At 35.8% G+C, this 21,215-nt stretch overlaps 1 protein-coding gene across 1 annotated transcript in view; it reads left to right on the top strand.

The window, feature by feature from the left end:
* Positions 1–21,215, top strand: part of USH2A (usherin) — a 743,753-nt gene that overhangs the window by 603,865 nt on the left and 118,673 nt on the right. Inside the window, exons 57-59 of the mRNA XM_042925179.1 lie at positions 2,209–2,316; positions 9,591–9,774; positions 11,228–11,385. Of these exons, the coding sequence (XP_042781113.1) occupies positions 2,209–2,316; positions 9,591–9,774; positions 11,228–11,385 (450 nt within the window). The remainder of the gene's footprint in view (positions 1–2,208; positions 2,317–9,590; positions 9,775–11,227; positions 11,386–21,215) is intronic.

Here is a 21,215-nt window from a genome sequence, read left to right as displayed (position 1 = left end):
TGATTAAAAAAGGAAAACACTCAGAGACATAAACCTTACTCTCAAAGGGCTTACATTCTAAGTGAGAAAGTAAGATATTCAGGTGAATTGGTATTACAAGGGTCAAGGTCCCCTTTTTCAGTAGCAGGAGTAAAGAGGGAGCATCACCAGGCTAAGTCAGTCCACCACTGCGGTCTCTGACCTTCATTCTTAGATGATTCCTCCCTTTTTCTTTTGATCTCTCTATTTTATAATCTTTAGTATTTTCCTATAAGCTTTTATCAAACATATATGGCTTCAGTGGGGCTTAGATCTTTCATCACATTTCTTATCTACAAATCAAGTAAATATCAAAATTATGTAAATCCCCCATAGCAACCAAATAGAAGATTGCAATCAAATAAGTATCTGAATCTTATCACTAAATTGATGTGGAAACACAAAGGGCTTTGAAGCTGAATCCTGGAACAGCTCCAGCTGCAGAACATTATTGCTTTAGCAGAGAACCCAGACTATTGCTCTAACTCTAAACAAACCAGTTAATTTTTTCATTTGTTTAACCAGCACCTACTTTGTGCCTGCCATTATTTGAAGGATACAGTGGTATCTTTCAGATATAGTATCTTTTAGTGCTTTTTTGGAGCTTATGTCCTAGAGGGGGAGACAAACAATAAATAAACAGATGTAATAAAACATCAGATAATGTTGAGAGCTATGGGAGAAGGAAGTAATTTGAGGGAATATGAAATGATGGATGTAGTATGTCGATAAAGTGGCCAAAATCTTTTAAAATGTAGCATTTGAGGAGAAATCTGCATAAAGCAAAAGAGTGGCACAGGAATGTCTCTGGAAAAACTCACCTGCCAAATGAGCAATATAGATATAAAAATGTAGTTCAGTATTCATGAAAAATTAATATAATAATTATATATATTAGCCCAATTATTTGACATATAGATGAAGTCCTATTCTTTAAGAAAAGGAAAATTTTTGACCTTTGGCATTGTTTGAATTTTTCCAAGAATCAAGGGCAAGAAGCTTTAGCCGCCATATGCTCCTTGTCAAATGCTGCTGAGTCTTAAGGTCGCTTCTGGTCAAATGAAGTGGTTCTCTAGGTAACCCATTTAATCTTCTCAAAAGCCTTCAAACCTAGCTGCTATCTTTCCCATCTTTAAAGATCAGTAGATCAAGGCAAAGAGAAGCTAAGTAACTTGCCCAAGGTCATCAGCTAAGGAGTAGTGAGGTCTAACAACATGCAACTTCTACTATATATGGCTTGCCATTCTTATTTATCCTGAGAACTTATTGAACAATTACTGGGCTGTGTCATATTCTGAATACAATAAACACTATTCCTTCATCAAATTATGTTCAATCTATGTGTAAAGACAAAACCAACATACCTCCAAAACACTACAGAAGTGTGAGATGGTATTCTATTGGCACATATGGTGAAGTAGTGTAAACTTAAAAAAGAAGAGTGGGTTGGTGTGAATATGAGCTAAATATGGCTTGGGGCTAAACCTTATTTTGGATCTAACCTTATTTGGATCTAACCTTATCTTGGATCTAACCTTATTTTTATTTTTTCTACCTCTGTTCATATAAGAAGCTGTTGCAAAAACTGGGATAGTTAGCCTGGAGAAGAAAAGACTCAGGGGGGATTTGATAACTGTCTACAAATATTTGAAGAACTGTCATGTGGAAAAGAAATTAGATTTGTTCTATATCTCCCTAGGGGTGCAAGTGATGGAAAGAAATCACCACAATATAAGAAAGGACTTTTAAACAAAATAAGGAAAACTCTAGAGCTCTAAAGATGGAATGGGCTCTTTGAGAGATGAGTACTCTGATCAACTAGGCAAGGCAGCCTCTTCAATGACCTCTTGTACAAGGGAATCAAGAGAAAGATGGATGGATAGCTGAGTGGATGGATGGATGGATGGATAAATGGATGAATGATTGGATGCATGATGGATGGATGGGTGGATGGATGGATGACATGAATTTTAAGATTTCTGCTAAGGCTGAGAATATATGATTATCAGAGATAAATGAAATTTCGATTAATACTGAACTGCTTGTGAAGTTCATACCTCCTTTAGAAAATGTTTTCTGCTTTTAAAATTTTGGAAATCATATCTACAACTCCACATGTTACTTCCAGTTCTTAATTGATAATAAATAATCCTCTCAAGATGCACTTTATTTCTTGTTTGCTCTTTCTAGGTCTCCAGCCATACACCAACTATAGCTTCACACTTACAGCTTGTACACCTGCTGGATGCACTTCAAGCAAGCCTTTTCTAGGTCAGACACTGCAGGCAGCCCCTGAAGGTAATTAAAAAATATCCATGATTTTGGAGAAGAAGTTTTCATATAGCATTTTGAAGTGAATTCTATAAACCCTTTCATGTAAAACAAAGAAGGAATAAAGTCGATAGGTACAAAATAAAATTGTATTCTAGTCTGCCATTCTTCAGGTTTGGTTCAACTATAAGCCACCCAACATAAATTTTGCTTTCACTTCTTTAAACCTCTTCAGTTTACTTTTCTGTGATAAAAATTATTATATACTTTGATATAAAATTTCTCAAAAAAAATCACAAATCAAACATCTCTGGAATGCCGGTTATATGACAAGTACATGCTCACTGCTGGAGCTGACTTAAATATTCACTATCATGAACTTGTCATCAAGTTGAAGACACAGTACAATTTCCCAAACTTACATAAAGACAGAGAATCTGAAAAGTGATGTTAAGAAAAAACAAGTGTTCAATAATATTGTAATAACGTATGGTGACGAATGGTGACTGCACTTACCATTAAGTAATGTGCAGAATTGCCAAATCAATATGTTTTACATATGAAACTAATATAACATTGCATGTTTTTGGTGTTGTTTTTTAAATGTTTGTTTTTGGGAGAGAGAGAGAGAGAAAGAGAGAGAGCAAGCGCAAACAGAGTAGGGGCAGAGAGAGAGGGAGACAGAAGATCCAAAGCAGGCTCTGCACTGAGAGGAGACAGCCCATTCCAGGGCTTGAACTCATGAACCGTGAAATCATGACCTGAGCCGAAGTCAGACGCTTAACCACTGAGCCACCCAGGTACCCCAACATTGTATGTTAACGGTACTTCAATTGAGAAATGAACAGAATGCTCAGGATAATCTGAACAAGGAGAGATTATAACTCATCATGAAAATCAAAAATATTTTGTGGTGCGAGAGTGAGTTCTGAGATGGACCACGAAAAACAAAGATTTTAACAAATTCACAATAGAGGAGAGGAAGAACCAAACACAGACTGAGGACATGTAAAGTGGGGCCATCACCTTGGAAGGCAAATTGGCAATGTCTATTAAATTTAAAATGTTAATTTTCCATGACACAGCAGTTTCACATTCATTGTCTATGTCAGAAAATCACACTTTCAACAAATGCATAAGGAGACACGTACCAGGATGTTTATTGAAGCATTTTTGTTTATTTAATGGAAAACAGTTGGAAGTAATTTAAATGTCTATGAGTAGGGGAATTGCTAAATAAATTCAGGTATAGTCACATTATGAAACTCCATGCCTCATTTTAAAAGAATGAGACAATCTAACCATATAAAGAGGAAATTAAAACTGCAATAGTGCACGGTATCTTTTATGTATAAAAATGCTTCGGCAATAATATTCATTTCTATAGATAAATAAAAATATAGAAAAAATTCTGGAAGCATATGTACATAACAACGGTTACCAATGGGTTGGGAACTGGAGTGGGTGTTATCATGTACTTTTAGAAGAAAGATAACCTCAGAAGCTTGGGTTAGTGATCAACTAATTATTTTGTTCATCTTTATTGTCTGCCTGTTTTCAATGTGGGGGAAACAGAGGCATACATGAGTTTATAAACAGAAATATAATGTTAATTACCATTGGAGAGTCCTGAACTGCTTGTCCATTACTCTTCTAATGAAAGGGATTGTTGTACCTCAGAATATTAGACCTGAACTTCCTACCAGTAAATGGGGAATAAAATGGAAAATTCCACATATGGGGCATATGGCTCCTCACCAGGATTTCACTAATGATGTTTTCTATATAAAGAATGTTTCATGTCAAAAAGCTTAGTGTTCCTTTGAAAGGAAGAAACCAGCAGTGGATTTTTTGGAAAGGTAAACTATCAAATGGATACTTTGATGATAATGGATAATTTCTAAAGGATCTATCAACCATTTTTGGCTGCAACTCAAACCTGGTAAAATAACAGGGTCTCTTGCTTCAGTGTACTCATCAAATCCATATATTTAAATTCTTAGAAAATATGCATCTATTTTCCCACCTTTCCCCCCAAAAAATTATTTAAAGAGCTCAGATTTCATGACTGAAAAAATTACATTCAACCACACACGGGAGTGTGAGATGAGAAATGTTTTACTTGATTTCTTTTTTTTTTAACTTTATGCACCTTTCCTTTAACACAAATAACTGTGCAAAGGAATAATAAACGAAATGGGCTTTCCCCTGCAGAACAAACATGGATTTAGAATCCATTTTCTGGCGGTATAAGTGCCATTTGTGAATAACCTACATGTGACATAAATGTAGTCTGAGTACTTAACTTGGGGGTTGGAAGAGAACAAATCAGGACTAACATTAAGTTCTGTTGTACTGTAAAGTGGAAGTAAACATGTTATATCCCATTAAATTAATAATCTAAGCATAACTAATTATAAAATGCCTGAGTAAATCAGACATACTTTGAAGGTCTCACACTTGAGTGTCCTAAGTGAATATGGAGAGAATTAAAAGAAACATCGTTTCATAGCCACCCTGAGCTCCTCTTACTTCTCTCATTTTCAATCCAGGGGAAAAAAGTTAATGTATATTACTACCCCATTGATAAGTTGGACATAATTCTCTACAATTTTATCCTCATAGAAAATTGTGTACCTTTAGTCAAATAGGAAGAGTTCAAATTGGATTTTTGTTCCATCTTTTTAGAATTGCTGCCATACCAGCCAACTCTAATTAATTTTACAGTTCAATCATGCAAAATTGCAGGCGTGTTTACCTCTAGCATTGATAACGTGGAAAGGAAAAAGGAAAGGAAGATGAATCTTCCTCAGTCACATTCCATATCTCTCTTCCTCTCACCTTTTTTTAACTGTTAGATTCTTCCTCTATCCTTCGTACTTGTAACTACACGGTCTCCCTTGGAATCCTCAAGTACAATCTCCCAAAGTATACAGCTCTCACAAAGCCTGCACTCATTCAAGGCCTGTGTACCCACCAGTCTATAGATGTTTTTATTAGGTGTTTTGAAAATACTTCAGCCTCAGTATTCAACTCTTAAAATCTCTCTCCTCACTTCCTAACTTACTTTTCTTTCTTTTTTTCCTCCTTCAGGTATAATCATCCACCTTATCACCTAAACCCCAAAATGGGCCTTCTCGATGTTTCTCTGTTTGTTTTTTTTAGGTTGTAATATGTAGTTCTTCATAAAATCTTAGTAATTTTAAATCTTAAGGATTTTTTAAAAATGCTTTCTTCCTTTCCATCCCTTCTGGTGTTGCCTTAGTTCAGACTCCTATAACTTTTCGTAATTTAGTCTTCCTGCCTCTAGACATTTCTCTTCTTCCTCATATTCCCATTCCAATTCTTTCCTCCCTTGTGCCAAGTCACCTCCATAAAATCCCATTTCCTTCCAGGAAAAAAAAATCCACATCTTCTTAGTAAAGCAAAATAGACCCCTCAAACTTTAAACTCTGCCAATCTGTTGAATCTTTCTGTCTTCCTCACATGCCCTCCAATGTACCAGTCATGCTGAAGTACCTGGAATTCTACCATACTTACCCATATTTCCAAGACTTTGTGTGGCTTTCCCACAGTTTTGATTTCTTTCCCTACATTCTCACTAACTCAGCTAACTCCCAGTTTTTCAAACTTGGGCTCACATCTCTCCCCTTCTAGAATTCTCCTGCTTCCCCTCTATCCCCATATTACTCCCAGTCTGTGTTGATACCCTTCCTAAGTGCTCTAAAGCACTATGCTTCTTTTCTTACAGCACTCAGCAAACTGGATTATAAATTTGTATTTGTTCATTTTTATTCACCACAATACTATGGGGTCCTTAAAGGGTAAAGACTATTTGTCTTTACCCCCACATCCACAGTGCCCAACACAGAAAGTGACACAAAATTGAGTGGAATGTTGGATGAATAAATTAACAATTAATAATAATCTAAAAGTCAAGGCCTCCATGACATAAGCCAGTACAGAACAGGGTCCCTTCACTAGCTTCCAAAGGAAAGTCAATCCACAATAAATGTTGGGATTTTTGAATTGGAATCAAGATCTGTAGAGAAATAAGCAGGTAATATTGCATGGCACTCAAAACAAATTTAAAACAAATCTAGTAGACATGTTCTTTTTCTGGTAGCTATTGCAAAAGATCTACCAAGATTTCCTTCTGACCTTTTCTTCTCATACCTCTCGTGTAGTTTACCTGCTCCCCACCTGCCTTCTAGATGATTTTTCTCATGACCACCCATTTCCTTCCCTTGAGTTTTCTCAGTTCTGTCCTTCTATTATATACGATAGGTTTTTTTCTGATGCCACCTGAGACTCATGCTCAGAGAGGAAGGCAGATTCTCTACTTGGGATTCACAAGACATTTCACCAAAAGTGGGTCTTATTCTATCAAAGATTTCTGGCAACTGCTAAGATAATCGTGTCCCCATGCCATTATACAAATAAAACCATAGTACTTAGTATTTTTTACACATTTCTGTTTCCTCTTATAAATCAAATCAATGGACACAGAATTATTACCAACATGACCAGAGCTTTCACCAACTTGTATAAATATCAAACTCAATTTTTATTTAAAACATGAGGCAAACCCAAGATTTTGATTTATGTTATTTCATTAACTCTATATCCACAGGATGTATTTACTGATTCAAAGTGGAAACTAAGCAATAGACTTTCTAGCACCTTGGTGATTTTGTATACACCCTCCAAGGTGAGAAATATGGGACTTCAGGAAGCAGATTATGAAGTAAAACTTATACTTTATCTCTTAAATCAACAAACTAATATCATCTTTGAGTCAGAACTCTAGATGATTGATTCATCTACCAACTGTTGGCAGAGAAACCCAGACATAACTGTATACTATGATTGGTGAATTTTTCCAAGTATCTAAGAGTAAACTTTCAGAACAAAATGAACACTATCTTCTCAGGAATAAGTTGTTCCTTAGAAAATTAGCAAGTTTGAGCCATTTAAAAATGTATCCTGATTCTTTCAGGATGTTGCTAAATAAATTGCCTTTGAATGTCCCGGAAATTTTTCTTTTAAAAGTGTTGAAATCTTATCCCTTACTGGATAACTTACACCAGAGATACAATCAACCAAACACTATTGATTGCAGGGAACCTAATATTGCATGAGTTTTTAAAAGCTGAAGAAGAGAGTTACAGTGTCTATTCAGAGCATACCTAGATGACAACATGAAATGGTAGGATTGATCTTCCTCATTGCCTAGGTTCTCCGTCAATATGTTTGTACATCTGTAAGAGTGCTTGAATGTTTGACCTTGAATAACAGTTGTTTGTGTGTATATTTTAACTTTTATGCAGAAGAGGAAATTCCTTACAGGAACAAGCCAGAGCTTACTCATGTTTATATTCCTAGAACTAGAACTGTCTATAGTGCTTAACATAGTAATTTGCTGGATGTATTTGCAATAAATTCATTTATTCAATATCAGTTAGGCATTGTGCTATCTATCCCTAAAGATACATTGACAAAAATACATAGAAGATTCCTGCCCTCATGAAGCTAACTTTATATTGAAGCAGGAGAAAGAAGTAGACCATGCAGTGTTAACAACATAGAAATAATGATAATACAAGAAAAAAAGATTATTGTGTTATGAGTGCTAAGAGGAAGTAGAAAAAGACATAGGATAGAGAAAAACTAGGTTATGATCACTCTAGAAAATGTTACAGTTATAGTTAGAGAAGGTTGGTCAAATAAGATCTCCCTGATATGATTATAGTCACACAGGCCACTGAACTAAGAGGATAAATTGCAAAATTGTCATGTTGTCATGAACAAAAGTGTTCCAGGCAGAAGGAATGGAAGTGCAGATCTCAGAGGTGAGGAAGAACAGGAAACATTCTGGGGATAGAAGGAGTCTCTTGTGGTTGGAGCCAGGTAGGCCAGAGCCAGAAAAAATGCAGGACTCTACAGATTATCATAAGGAATTGGAATTGTGTGACTAATTTCAAAAGGGCTGTATATTTTACAAAGATTACAATAACTTATGTGCAGACTTTCTACACTTTGCAAAGATTATGATGAAATAGAGAAGGGCAAGTTTTGAAACAGAGTCCAGTTTAGAGGCTGTGATAGAAGTTCATGAGAGAGAGCAACATATCTTGGATCAGAAGAGGTGGACATAAAGGTAGAGAGAACTATGTATATTCAGGGTAGAACCTGCGGGATTTGATGACACATTACACTTGGGGGTGAAAACAGTGAGAGCCTCAAGAATAACATTTTGTGGGTTTTGACCAAGAAAATGGTCCAAATTGGGAGATGACTAGATTATAACAGAAAAACCAAGAGTTCTGTTTTGGATGTTTTAAGTCTTTCATACTTAGTCATCCAAGTGGAGGTGTCAAGTTGACGGTTGGGTTCATGAGCTTGAAGCCAAGAGATAATCTCAGTCTAGAGATCCATATTTGGGAATGTTCGACATAGAGATGGTATTTAAAACTGAGACTAAATGAAGATCCCCTAGAAAGAAGGAGTAAGAAGAGTGAAGAATAAGGGAGAGGAGAGAGCCAGGTCTCTGAAGCACCACATAATTTTGAGTTCCAGTAGGGAAAGAGGAGCCAGTAAATGAGAAAAAGGATGAAAAAGAGCATAGCACATGGTGTCAGAGAGGCAAAGGCAAAGTATGTTACTCGCTGAATTTAAAAATTCAGGTAAATACTGTATTATGATTACTTCTACATATTCCACATAAGTAGGTATCAAAGTTTAAAATTCCTGGATAGTCTTTGAGGCGCCTCGGTGGCTCAGTCGGTTGAGTGTCCCACTTCGGCTCAGGTCACGATCTCTCAGTCTGTGAGTTCGAGCCCCGCGTCGGACTCTGTGCTGACAGCTCAGAGCCCGGAGCCTGCTTCGGATTCTGTGTCTCCCTCTCCCCCTGCCCCTCCCTCACTCATTCTCTATCTCTCTCTGTCAAAAGTAAATAAACATTAAAAAAAATAAAATAAAAATAAAATTCCTGGATAGTCTTTCAGGTCTTGATTAAAGTCAGAGTAACAGCCAAGATAGAGAAATTTTCTACCACTTAATTGTCTGGCATTCACTTTCTAAAGGCAATTCACAAATGAAATAATCAAAGCATTGACAAATATATTTATACCCAATTGTCTATTTTACCTCAAAAGTATGGAAACTGTATTTTTTTGCTTTACCATGAAATTTTCTATCAACAAAATAAAATTATCATAGTATGTGAGGTGATGGTGTGACTTTTGATAAGGTGTATATTTTACTCTAACAATAAAACCTCATTGTGTTATTTTTTCCAGGAGTTTGGGTGACACCTCGACACATTATCATCAATTCTACGACAGTGGAATTATATTGGAGTCCGCCAGAAAAGCCCAATGGCCTCATTTCTCAATATCAATTGAGTCGTAATGGAACCTTGGTTTTCCTGGGTGGCAATGAGGAGCAGAATTTCACTGATAAAAACCTGGAGCCCAACAGCAGGTAAACTCAAAGAAAACTTTACCAATCATATAGTTAGAATTTTACATTTTTCAGGTTTAAAAAGTGTGCATCTTTAAATGAAACAATATTTTTGAGAGAGTGGGGAGGCACAAGTGAGTGAGGGGCAGAGAGAGAGAGAGAGGATCCCAGGAGGTGCAGAGAGAGAGACAGACAGAGAGAGAGACAGAGAGAGAGAGAGAGAAGCAGTGCTCACTCAAAGCTGGTTCATGTTTTACCCACAGCAAGGCTTGTGCTCACCCAAAGCAAGGCTGGAGCTCCCCTAAACTGGTACCCAAACTCACCTGACATGGGACTTGAGCTCACAAACTGTGAGATCATGACCTGAGACAAAGTCAGATGCTTAAAGACTGAGCCACCAAGGTACCGTCTAAATGAAACAATATTAAATTAATAGGTTAACTAATCTCTTTCATTAGCCATTTCATAGCTGATGTGATCTTTTAGTTCATTTCAGATGTTGAAGACTCAAGTGCTAACTCATTACTTTAGCCTTCAGAGTACATGACATTTTTAATTTATTTTTTCAAGTTTATTTATTTTTGAGAAAGAGAAGGGAGTGGGGGGAGGCAGAGAGAGAATCCCAAGCAGTCACCACACAGCACAGAGCCCGATGCGGGGCTCAAACTCACAAACTATGAGATCATGACATGAGCCAAAATCAAGAGTGGGGCACTTAACTGACTGAGCCACCCAGGTGGCTCATGACACTTTAAAAAAATGTAAGTTGTCTTCTATTTGACAGAAGAGCATGAGGATTTTTAAGTATATAAAATACACAAAGTATTAAGCTTTAGAAATTATCAAATTATCTTCAAAAACATGCATTCTTAAACCAGCAATAAAAGAGATTTAAGGGGTTTTGTTTGACATCAACTACCTTTTCTTCTAGCATAATGTTTTCTCTGCTTGCTACACTATATATAGGTAGAGTGATTTTAGGGGAAAAAGTTCCGCATATTTGCAATTCATTCCCATTCATTTCTCAGCAAAGACAAAATATATCTTCGATCAACAGATGTTTTATTGCAGAGAGTAGAGATCAATTCAGTTTTATTGTGGAGAGCAGATCAATTTAGAAACATCTTCCTCTGAACATATTTCCCTGAACCCCAACCCATTTAAAAATGGGAAAGATTCATTTGAATCCTCTACAATCTAGTGGCACACTCCAGGACTTTCCTGAAATCTTTATGAAAAGTTATTGATTACTAGAGGGTTAGGAATAAAGTGAGAAGGACAGAAATAAGGCAGTCTGGAGAGAATGATGCATGTTCTGAAAAAACTATCAAGTCAATAGTGAAGCTTCTGGACAAGGAGTAGAGAATTTGCATTTTGTCATTAACTGTCGACCAAACAATGGAGAGAAAAGCCAGAAATCACCGTTTGCATCTCTTATGCATTGCCTTATCACAATCCTTTCTTTTTAATATAGATACATTTATAAACTGGAAGCTGCAAATGGGGGTGGCAGCAGCCCTAGTGGTGATTACATTGTACAAACACCTGTATTCACACCAGAGGAAATCCAGCCTCCGTGTAATAGCACAGTAATCGGGCCTTATTCCATATTTGTAGCTTGGAATCCACCAGGTAAATAAATAAAACCTGTGTGTGTGTGTGTGTGTGTGTGTGTGTGTGTGTGTGTGTGCATGTGTATACGTAAAACATTTCAGAGAAAGTTCATTTGAGATAAGGATGGAAATGTCTGAATTTAGTAAATGAGAAGGAAATAATCTGTCTCCTGGGTAAATATAAACAGAATGATCTAAACCACATTGCTGAGTCTATACATATGTAAGTATATGCATACATACATATAGATGCAGATGTAGATATGTAGATAAAGAGACCTAGATACCTAGATATATACTTTTCTATCAAAGTAATACTTTCTTTCAAGTACTCAAATCTGTCTCCTTATTTAAATGTATATCCAAGGTAAGTCGTATAGGCCTGAATGACCTAAACATTCATTCTACAGGACTTCCTAGATTGGATCTTGATGTTACATGATCTGGTCTTTATTATAGCAGTGAATAAGGAATTCAGAAAGACAACAGTCTACTCTATCCATGTCCCTCAGGTTGCGACCAATTATGGTAGCTGAGTTTTGCCTCTCTGAGCTGTATAGCCTCCATTGTGCCATTTAGTCACTAGCGACTTGCTTTTGTGGTTTAGTGTGTTATCATATTTTGATGTAAGCATCATCTTCAGGTACAAATCTGAATGCATTACTGTGGAGTAAGGATTAAAGTGAAATCTCTTTGACCTGTCTTTAAACATAAGGAACATAGGGAAATTTTGTTTAAGTACAATGTGAAATGCATTAAAGTGTTAAATTCACTTCAAAATATGTGATATATGTTTAATATCTAATCATTAGATAAAATTGACACAAATTTCTATTGTCTCCATCAGAATAACATACACTGAAAATAATTGGTTAACAGCCATGTTGACCGTCGGTAGGTCCATTCCATAAAATAATTAGCAAAGATACATTTTTCATTTACTTGAACAATTATCTCTGTCAAAACAAAAGAGTTAAGCTGGCATTTGGAAGAAAAGCTTCCAAATTCATTCTATGTGGCCAGCATTACCCTGATACTAAAACCAGATAAAGGCACCACAAAAAAGATAACTGCAGGTCAATATCTGGTCTGATGACCAGAGATGCAAAAATCCTCAACAAAATAGTAGTAAGCTGAATCCAACAGTAAATTAAAAAAATCATTCACCACAATCATGTGGGATTTATTCCTGGGTCACAAGGTTAGTTCAATATTCATAAATCAATGTGATACATAACGTCAATAAAGAAAGGATAAGAACTAGATAATCATTTCAATAGATGCAGAAAAAGCATTTGACAAAGTACAGCATCCATTCATGATAAAAACCCTCAACAAAGTAAGTTTAGAGGGGACATACCTCAACATAATAAAGGCCATATATGAAAAACCCACAGCCAACATCATCCTTAATGGAGAAAAACAGAACGTTTCCCCTAAAGTCAGGAACAAGACACGGATGTCCACTCTCACCACTTCTATTCAACATAGTACTGGAAGTCAGAAAGTTGCAGGATACAAATCAATGTACAGAAATCTGTTGCATTTCTATACACCAATAATGAAGCAGCAGAAAGAGCAATTGAGAAAACAATCTCATTTGCAATTTCACCAAAAATAATAAGATACCTAGGAATCAATCTAACCAAAGAGGTGAAAGACCTGTATTCTGAAAACTATAAAACACTGATGAAAGAAATGGAAGACAATATAAAGAAATGGAAAAACATTCCATGCTCATGGATTGGAAAAATAATATTGTTAAAATGTCTATACTACCCAAAGTAATCAATACTTTCAATGCAATCCCTATTGAAATACCAACAACATTTTTCACAGAACTAAAAGAAACAATCCTAAAATTTGCATGGAACTACAAAAGACTCTGAATAGCCAAAGCAATTTTGAAAAAAAGGAAGAAAAGCAGAGGCATCACAATTTCACTTTGTTATATTGGAAAGCTGTAGTAATCAAAACAGTATGGTACTAGCACATAGATCAATAGAACAAGATAGAAAACCCAAGGAAAAAAAAAACACAATTACATGGTCAATTAATCTTCAACAAAGAAATGGTGTTGGGAAACAAATGGTGTTGGGAAAACTGGACAGAAACATGCAAAAGAATTAAACTGGACCACTTTCTCACACCATATACAAAAATAAATTCAAAATGGATTAAAGACCTAAACATGAGCCCTAATATCATAAATATCTTAGAAGAGAGCACAGGCAGTAATTTGTCTGACATCAGCTGTAGCAACTTTTTTCTAGATAGGTCCCCTGAGGCGAGGGAAACAAAAGCAAAAATAAACTATTGAGACTTCATCAAAACAAAAAGCTTCTACACAGCAAAGAAAACAAACAAAACTAGAAGGCAACCTGTAGAATGGGAGAAGATATTTGCAAATGGCATATTCAATAAAAGGTTAGTATCCAGAATATATAAAGAACTTATAAAACTCAACACGCAAAAAACAATCCAATTTTAAAAATGGGCAGAAGATATGAACAGACATGTCTCCAAAGAAGACATACAGATGACCAACACACACATGAAAAGATGCTTATCAACACTTATCATCAGTGAAATGCAAGTCAAAACTGCAATGCAGTTATCACCTCACACGTCAGAATAGCTAAAATGAAAAACACAAGAAACAACAGTTGTTGGCGCAGGTGTGGAGAAAGGCGAACCCTCTTGCACTGTTGGTGGGAATGCAAACTGGTGCAGCCACTGTGGAAAACAGTTATGGAGGTTCCTCGAAAGTTAAAAATAGAACTACCCTAAGATCCAGCAATTGCATTATCCGGTATTCAACCAAAGAATAATACATCACTAATTCAAAGGAATATATGCACCCCTATGTTTGTAGCAGCATTATTTACAATAACCAAGATATGGGAGCAGCCCAAATGCCCATCAGTCCATCAATTGATGAATGGATAAAGAACAAATGTATATATATTGTCCATCCATAAAAAAAGAATAAAATCTTACCATTTGCAATGACATGGATGGAACTAAAGAGTATAATGCTAAGTGAAATGCCAGTCAAAGAAAGACAAATACCATATGATCTCACTCAGATGTAGAATTTAAGAAACAAAACAAATGAGCCAAGGCAAGGATGGGGATGGGGTGGAGAAAGAGAGAGAGAGAGAGAGAGAAACCAAGAAACAGACTCTACTATAGAGAACAAACTGATGGTGACCAGAGGGGGAGGTGGTGGGAGACGGGTTAAATAGGTGATGGGGATTTGTTTGTTTTTTTTTTTTTTTGCAGGTTGAAATCATTTTATAAGATATAAATCTATGATTATGCAACATTTCTATTATTTTTTTCTTTTTAAGATGACTATTTTTATTTTTTATTTTTTAAAATTTACATCAAAATTAGCGTATAGTGAAACAATGATTTCAGGAGTAGATTCCTTAATGCCCCTTACCCATTTAGCCCATTTCCCCTCCCACAACCCCTCCAGTAACTTTCAGTTTGTTCTCCATATTTATGAGTCTCTTCTGTTTTGTCCCCCTCCCTGTTTTTATATTAGTTTTGTTTCCTTTTCCTTATGTTCATCTGTTTTGTCTCTTAAAGTCTTCATATGAGTGAAGTCATATGATTTTTGTCTTTCTCTGACTAATTTCACTTAGCATAATACCCTCCAGTTCCATCCACGTAGTTGCAAATGGCAAGATTTCATTCTTTTTGATTGCCGAGTAATACTCCATTGTATATATATACCACTTCTTCTTTATCCATTCATCCAGCAGTGGACATTTGGACTCTTTCCATACCTTGGCTATTGTTGATAGTGCTGCTATAAACATTGGGGTGCACGTGTCCCTTCGAAACAGCACACCTGTATCCCTTGGATAAATACCAAGTAGTGCAATTGCTGGGTCGTAGGGTAGTTCTATTTTTAGTTTTTTGAGGAAGGTGATGGGGCTTAATATGACTTGTGATGAGCACTACGTGACATATGGAATTCTTTACTCATTATATCATACACCTGAAACTAATATAACACTTTATGTTAGCTAATTGGAATTAAAATAAAAACTAAAAACAGGTAATATAGTCAAGAAAGTAACATACAGGCCTAATATATAAAACTTCAATTCTCATGAACCAAGAGCCTTCTGATGTCCTAACCTAAGATCAAAAACAAAAGGGCCTTAATTTGGTCAAATTCACAGGAGAAAATTTATCAAGAGCTTTATAAGCAAAGAAAAATGTAAGTCTCTCCAAGATATTAAATATAAATGATTGCATCCACCTTTGTTTTAAAATATAAATATACAACACATTAAATTAAACAACAGAAAGGAACAATGACTGGTGCCAGCCTGTGTCATAAAGTGCTATGCTCCTTATCTCAGTCTTAGGAACACAGATCTTCTTGAACTCTGTTCTTCGTTTTGATGGAATAAAACACGTATCTTCTGCTGTGGAAAATGTACAAACTTGAATATCCCTTTACAGAATCAACGTCTCCTTGCATGGAACAGCATTGCCATCTCTCCATCTTTTAGCATATTTCTCCTTGGCATCTTTACAGTGCTGTGGTGCTTTTGTGCCATGAAGTAAAATGAGGCAGAAAAGAGCCAGTCAGAGACCAGATTTAGCCTATTAACCAGAGATTTCTCGGACTCAGACCAGGGTGTTCTACAACCCAAATTCTCAAAGAACAGTAAGAGAAAGTCCAAGATGATAAGCAAAATTAATGATTTCCAAGCCATGTGATGAGGAAGTTCCATGGCTTATCAAATCTCTTGTCATTTTAACATTATTATACACATAAATTGCCATTGCTAATCTGAAGACCTTACACTCCGTAAGGACCTGAAGACAACGGGTGTGAGATGAAAGAGAAAACTGGGATTCATAGCCCAATGGTTCCACCTGTGAGCTGACTACACAAGTCAGTCTTTTTCCCTGAGTCTCTGTTCTGTGCGTCTGTAAAATGGAAATAGCAATAGCACCTACACTTGGGTTGTTGCAAAGATTACAGGAGGTAATTTATATAACTGGCAGACACTGTGTAATGTTCTGTAAGTAGTGATGGTTCTTTGGGGGAAATTATTTTTGTCTTCAATTATTTATTTTGAAAATGTATTTGCTTCAGCATTTGCTAGGTTCCAAGCCCCCTGGTTTTAAAATGATAAAACTGTGCACTGCAGGATCGTGTTTGTAAATTTTTAAGACTTCTTTAGAATTTCCCTGCATTTTGTCATTTTTCCTTTGAATTCAACATCATATTTTTATGCTTAGGGTATAATGTTTCCACTCAGAAAAGAATTGTTGTGGAATAAAACACGCCTTCTGCTTTTTTAAATGTAACCTTAATTCTTGTCTACCTCAGGCTTTGTGGAAATTGTTCAGTCTAGTGCAGCCTAGGGGATATCATAGAAATGCCTCACACACTAATTCTGACCATGTAACCAATGGTTAAAAAATCTATAATATCCAGACCTGTCAATCTTTTAGTTTCAGATGCACAAAATCCATTACAGAAACCCTGTAATATATGGAAAGATTAAAATCTTAAATTAAAGTTTTTCCTGGTGCCTAGAAGGATTTTGAACTCAGTAAACAGGCAGATGATTTTGACTTGTGTATAATCTACAGTTGATTTTACTGGAAACTACCTCATGCTGTGTTTTGATTTGGATAATAAAAACATTTTTCTGTTTCTGAATAGTCACAAATATATGTCTTAAACAGAAAGAAAACAAACTTGTTATAACCAGAGGTTGTTTATTTGCTCACAATCAAGAGCTTTCTGGGTATTCACCATACCCCCCTGCCATTACAAATGATGACATCATAAGCGGAACTGAAAAAAATGGCTAAACATTCCATCCCTATAGTTCCCAAATCTGAATGAACATTAGAATCTTCATCAGAAAACTTTTGCAAAGACCAATTCTCAACCCCAAGTTTACTGAATAAAAGTCTCTGGGGATGAAGTTAAGCAATCTAGATTTTTTTTAAGTTCCCCTGATGATTTTGATGTGCTTCAAATTTAGTAGTCATGAATCATACACCAAGCAGAAGTGGTCAATTACAATATTTCTTTGAAAACATGAATCAAACCACTTTCTCTTGAATGTACAAACCCCAAATGGTGGTTCAGTTAACTGGTTTTTTTTACACGTATTTTGTTTTGTGGTCAGTGTGAATAGAGTGACTTTACACAGGTAAGTTGCTGGGGGAAAAAATGTCTATGCGGCTTCTTGGCAACAGAACATTACCTAGGCAATTAAGTGTGTTTTCAGCTTATAAATTATTGTTTCAATGATATCTATAAATTAAGTCTTAATACATGTTTATAAATCCTACCAGAAAAGGAAGTGAGGCCCCGGAATGTGTGAGAATATTCAGGGGAAGTATAATTGAAACACTATTGACAAATATCATTTATATGCATAGTATCACTTGTTTATATTTGCCATTTGTTAAATTTCTAGTATATGCCAAACACTTTGATAAGCACTTTCCTTGCTTTACCTCAGTTAATACTCATGCAAACTCTGGGTGACAATATCATTATCTCCATATTAAGACAAGAAATTTGAATCTCGGGGTGCCTGGGTGGCTTAGTCCGTTAAGCGTCCGACTTCAGCTCAGGTCATGATCTCACGGTTCATGAGTTCGAGCCCCACATTGGGTTCTGTGCTGACAGCTCAGAGCCTAGAGCCTGCTTCAGATTCTGTGTCTCGCTTTCTGCCCTTCCTCCGCTCATGCTGTCTCTCTCTCAAAAAGAAATAAACATTAAAAATTAAAAAAAAAAAGAAAGAAAGAAATTTGAATCTCAAAGAAGTGATATGATATACTCAAGGTTACACAGCAGAGCCGAGATCCAAATTCAGGTCTGTTCTCTACAACTGCCTTGTGAATGCAGTCTCTGCGTGTCTTTGGCTTAACTCTGAGATCCAAATCAAACTTTTTATTTATTACCCAACGTCTTTCAGATTTGGGATACAGCAACTATGCTCTTTGAAATAGTAGCCCAGAGGGCCAAGAAACAGAGCTAGGTGTTGGCAAAAACCAAATGTTTTTGGCTGGAAATGTCAAGATCAGAAGAATTAATTGTGGAAATGGTGAGCCCCTAAAGGGAAAATATCTACCTGGCAATAGTTTTCTCCTGTGGCGTGAAGGAGCTAGTAACCAGAAGTCTTTGCCTATCAATCCAAAAGTCCAGGAAGAATAGACATGACTTAGCAAAGCCAGATTCCAAATGCAGAAAGATTTTAGTAAGGTGGGAGAGGGAGTCATTTCTCAAAAGTCCACAAAAAGAATATTAAATACTATTTTAAAACCTCGGTAGACATTCTCTTACCTTCCAGTAAACCCCAGTTCCCTTTCATATCATTTTTACTTGATAAGATAAATGTCAGTAGTAAGACTATCAAAATACTTCAATTGCAAGCTCTAGAAAATCAAGATTTCTACTCTTTTGTATATCATTTGTACCTCCAAATCAGATGGTGCACAAATAGCATACCTTTATAAAATGTTTGCTGAATTAATGAAAGAACAAATAGTGAGTAAGCTTCTAATATTCATCATTCAGTTGAGTATAAATTTTGGACTTTCTGCTGCTTAGAATTAGTCAAACACTTGGTTTCCTTTAGAAACCTATCCCTCCCTCCACAGTAACTCAACCTCAAACACACATGGACATCCACAAATACATATTTGTATATTCACACATACACAAATACATATTTCTCCTTTAAAGACAAACAGGACGCATACACATATTTTCCAAATGCTGTATGTCATCTTCTGGATGCCTATCTTTTTTTTCCACTTATTTCTGAAAAGGAAATCCTGGTTTCTAGGTGGAACGGGGTCAACCATTTCATTTTTCTGGGGCCTTGGGCTAGTTGCACAGTGTCTCTGAACTTCAGGTTTCTCATCTGTGAAAGGGGATATTAAATGCTTACCTTGTACTGCTGTTATGCAAAGTCAGTGAGAGAGCATGGGTAAGCATTTAGTGGGCACTACCTGGATGCTGGCTATTATTGTTCAAGCTACAGATGTCAGCCAGGCTAGTCTATTCCTAACCGTTCCTTCTCACCTTTTACCAGCTCCTAACCTCAGGTCAGGACTTACACGTTCATATTAAATACAGCAAAGGATATATGTTCAACTAATGGGTAAAAAATCATAGAAAATGAAGAAGCAAATATTTCATGTAACATAAATGGTTTACTCAGAATAGGAATAGAGATATTCCTGCTGTTTCAGAAAACAAACATTCAAAATTATTTAAACCCTGAAGGTAATAATGAGTCTTTCTAATTTATCAAGGTGATGACTATATTTTGAACTATTCTAGCCCTTCATCATGTTCTAATTAATAATGTCACCGTATCCAACACACTTTTCTCACTAAAGATTGTGTTATTTGGGTTTCATGCATAATATCAAAATACTGGTTCTTGTCCATTAACATTCATCTCTTGGTCCAATAAAGAAAAGAATTAGCAACAATTCTTCTATGAGAAATCATTTCAATTAACATTTCTTAGAAATAAAAAGATATTGGTTAGGAATAAAAATGCTTTTTATTAGCAAAGTTTTGATAAAGGGTATTTAGGCACAATATAGTCTATCCACAGACATTAGGCATCTTGGTGGTCAGTTAGCTCATCAACAGCAGTGTATTAGATCAGTTACTAGCCATTTAAAGCCAAAATAGGCATTAAGCTTTCTAAAAAATTTACATCACATTAATTGGGATTCAACAATAACAATTATTTCAATTTTCTTATAAGTACAAAACCCAGGCTGAACTTCAGAAGAAAGTGTAAAACTCGTTTCAATGATTTACATTTTATGTAGAAGAGTGTTAAATCCGTCTTTTTTCAGCTAAATTGAGGTATAATTGACAAATGAGATTATAATATATTTAAAGAGTACAATGTGGTGTTTTGACATATATACGTTGTGAAAGGATTCCCACCATTGAGTTAATTAATGCAAGCATCATCTCACATATTTATTTTTTTTTTCTTTTTGGTGAGAATACGAGTTCTACTCTCTTAGCAAATTTCAATTATACAGTACTGTATTGTCAACTATAGTCACCATGTTATATCTTGGATCTTCTAACCTTATCCATCTTATAAGTGTAAGTTTGTACCCTTTTACCAACTTCACCCTATTTCCCCCATCCTCCAGTCCCTGGAAACTGCCATTCTACTTCGTTTCTAGGAGTTTGATTTTTTTTAAGATTCCACACATAACTGATACCATAAAGTTATTGTATTTGTCTGGCTATTTCACTTAGCATAATGCCTTCCAGTTTCATCCATGTTGTCACAAATGGTAGTATTTTCTTCCTTTTTTAAGGCTGAAAGTATTCCAGTGTGTGTGTGTGTGTGTGTGTGTGTGTGTGTGTGTGTGTGTATTACATTTTCTTCATCCATCCATGGATAGGCACTTCAGTTGTCTCTGTAACTTGACTATTGTGAATAATGTTGCAATGAACATGGGAGTATAGATAGCCCTTGAGATAATTATCTCATTTCCTTTGGCTATATCCTCAGAAGTAGAATTCCTGGATCATATAGTAGTTCTATTTTTAATTTTTTGAGGAACCTCCTTTCTGTTTTCCATAGTAAACTGGAAATATGAGTTTGCATTCCTACCAACAATGTACAAACATTCCTTTTACTTTACATCTTCACCAGTATTTGTTATCTTTTCTCTTTTTGATAATAGTCATTCTAACAGGTATGAGATCGCATCTCGTTTTTCATTTGCATTTCCCTAATCATTAAGGATGTTGAGCACATTTTCATGTGCCTGTTGGCCATTTGTCTGTCTTATTTG

This window comes from Panthera leo, chromosome F3 (genome assembly GCF_018350215.1).
Source record: "Panthera leo isolate Ple1 chromosome F3, P.leo_Ple1_pat1.1, whole genome shotgun sequence".
In the NCBI taxonomy this organism is placed as follows: domain Eukaryota; kingdom Metazoa; phylum Chordata; class Mammalia; order Carnivora; family Felidae; genus Panthera; species Panthera leo.
This window is presented reverse-complemented; position numbering and strand designations above follow the sequence as displayed.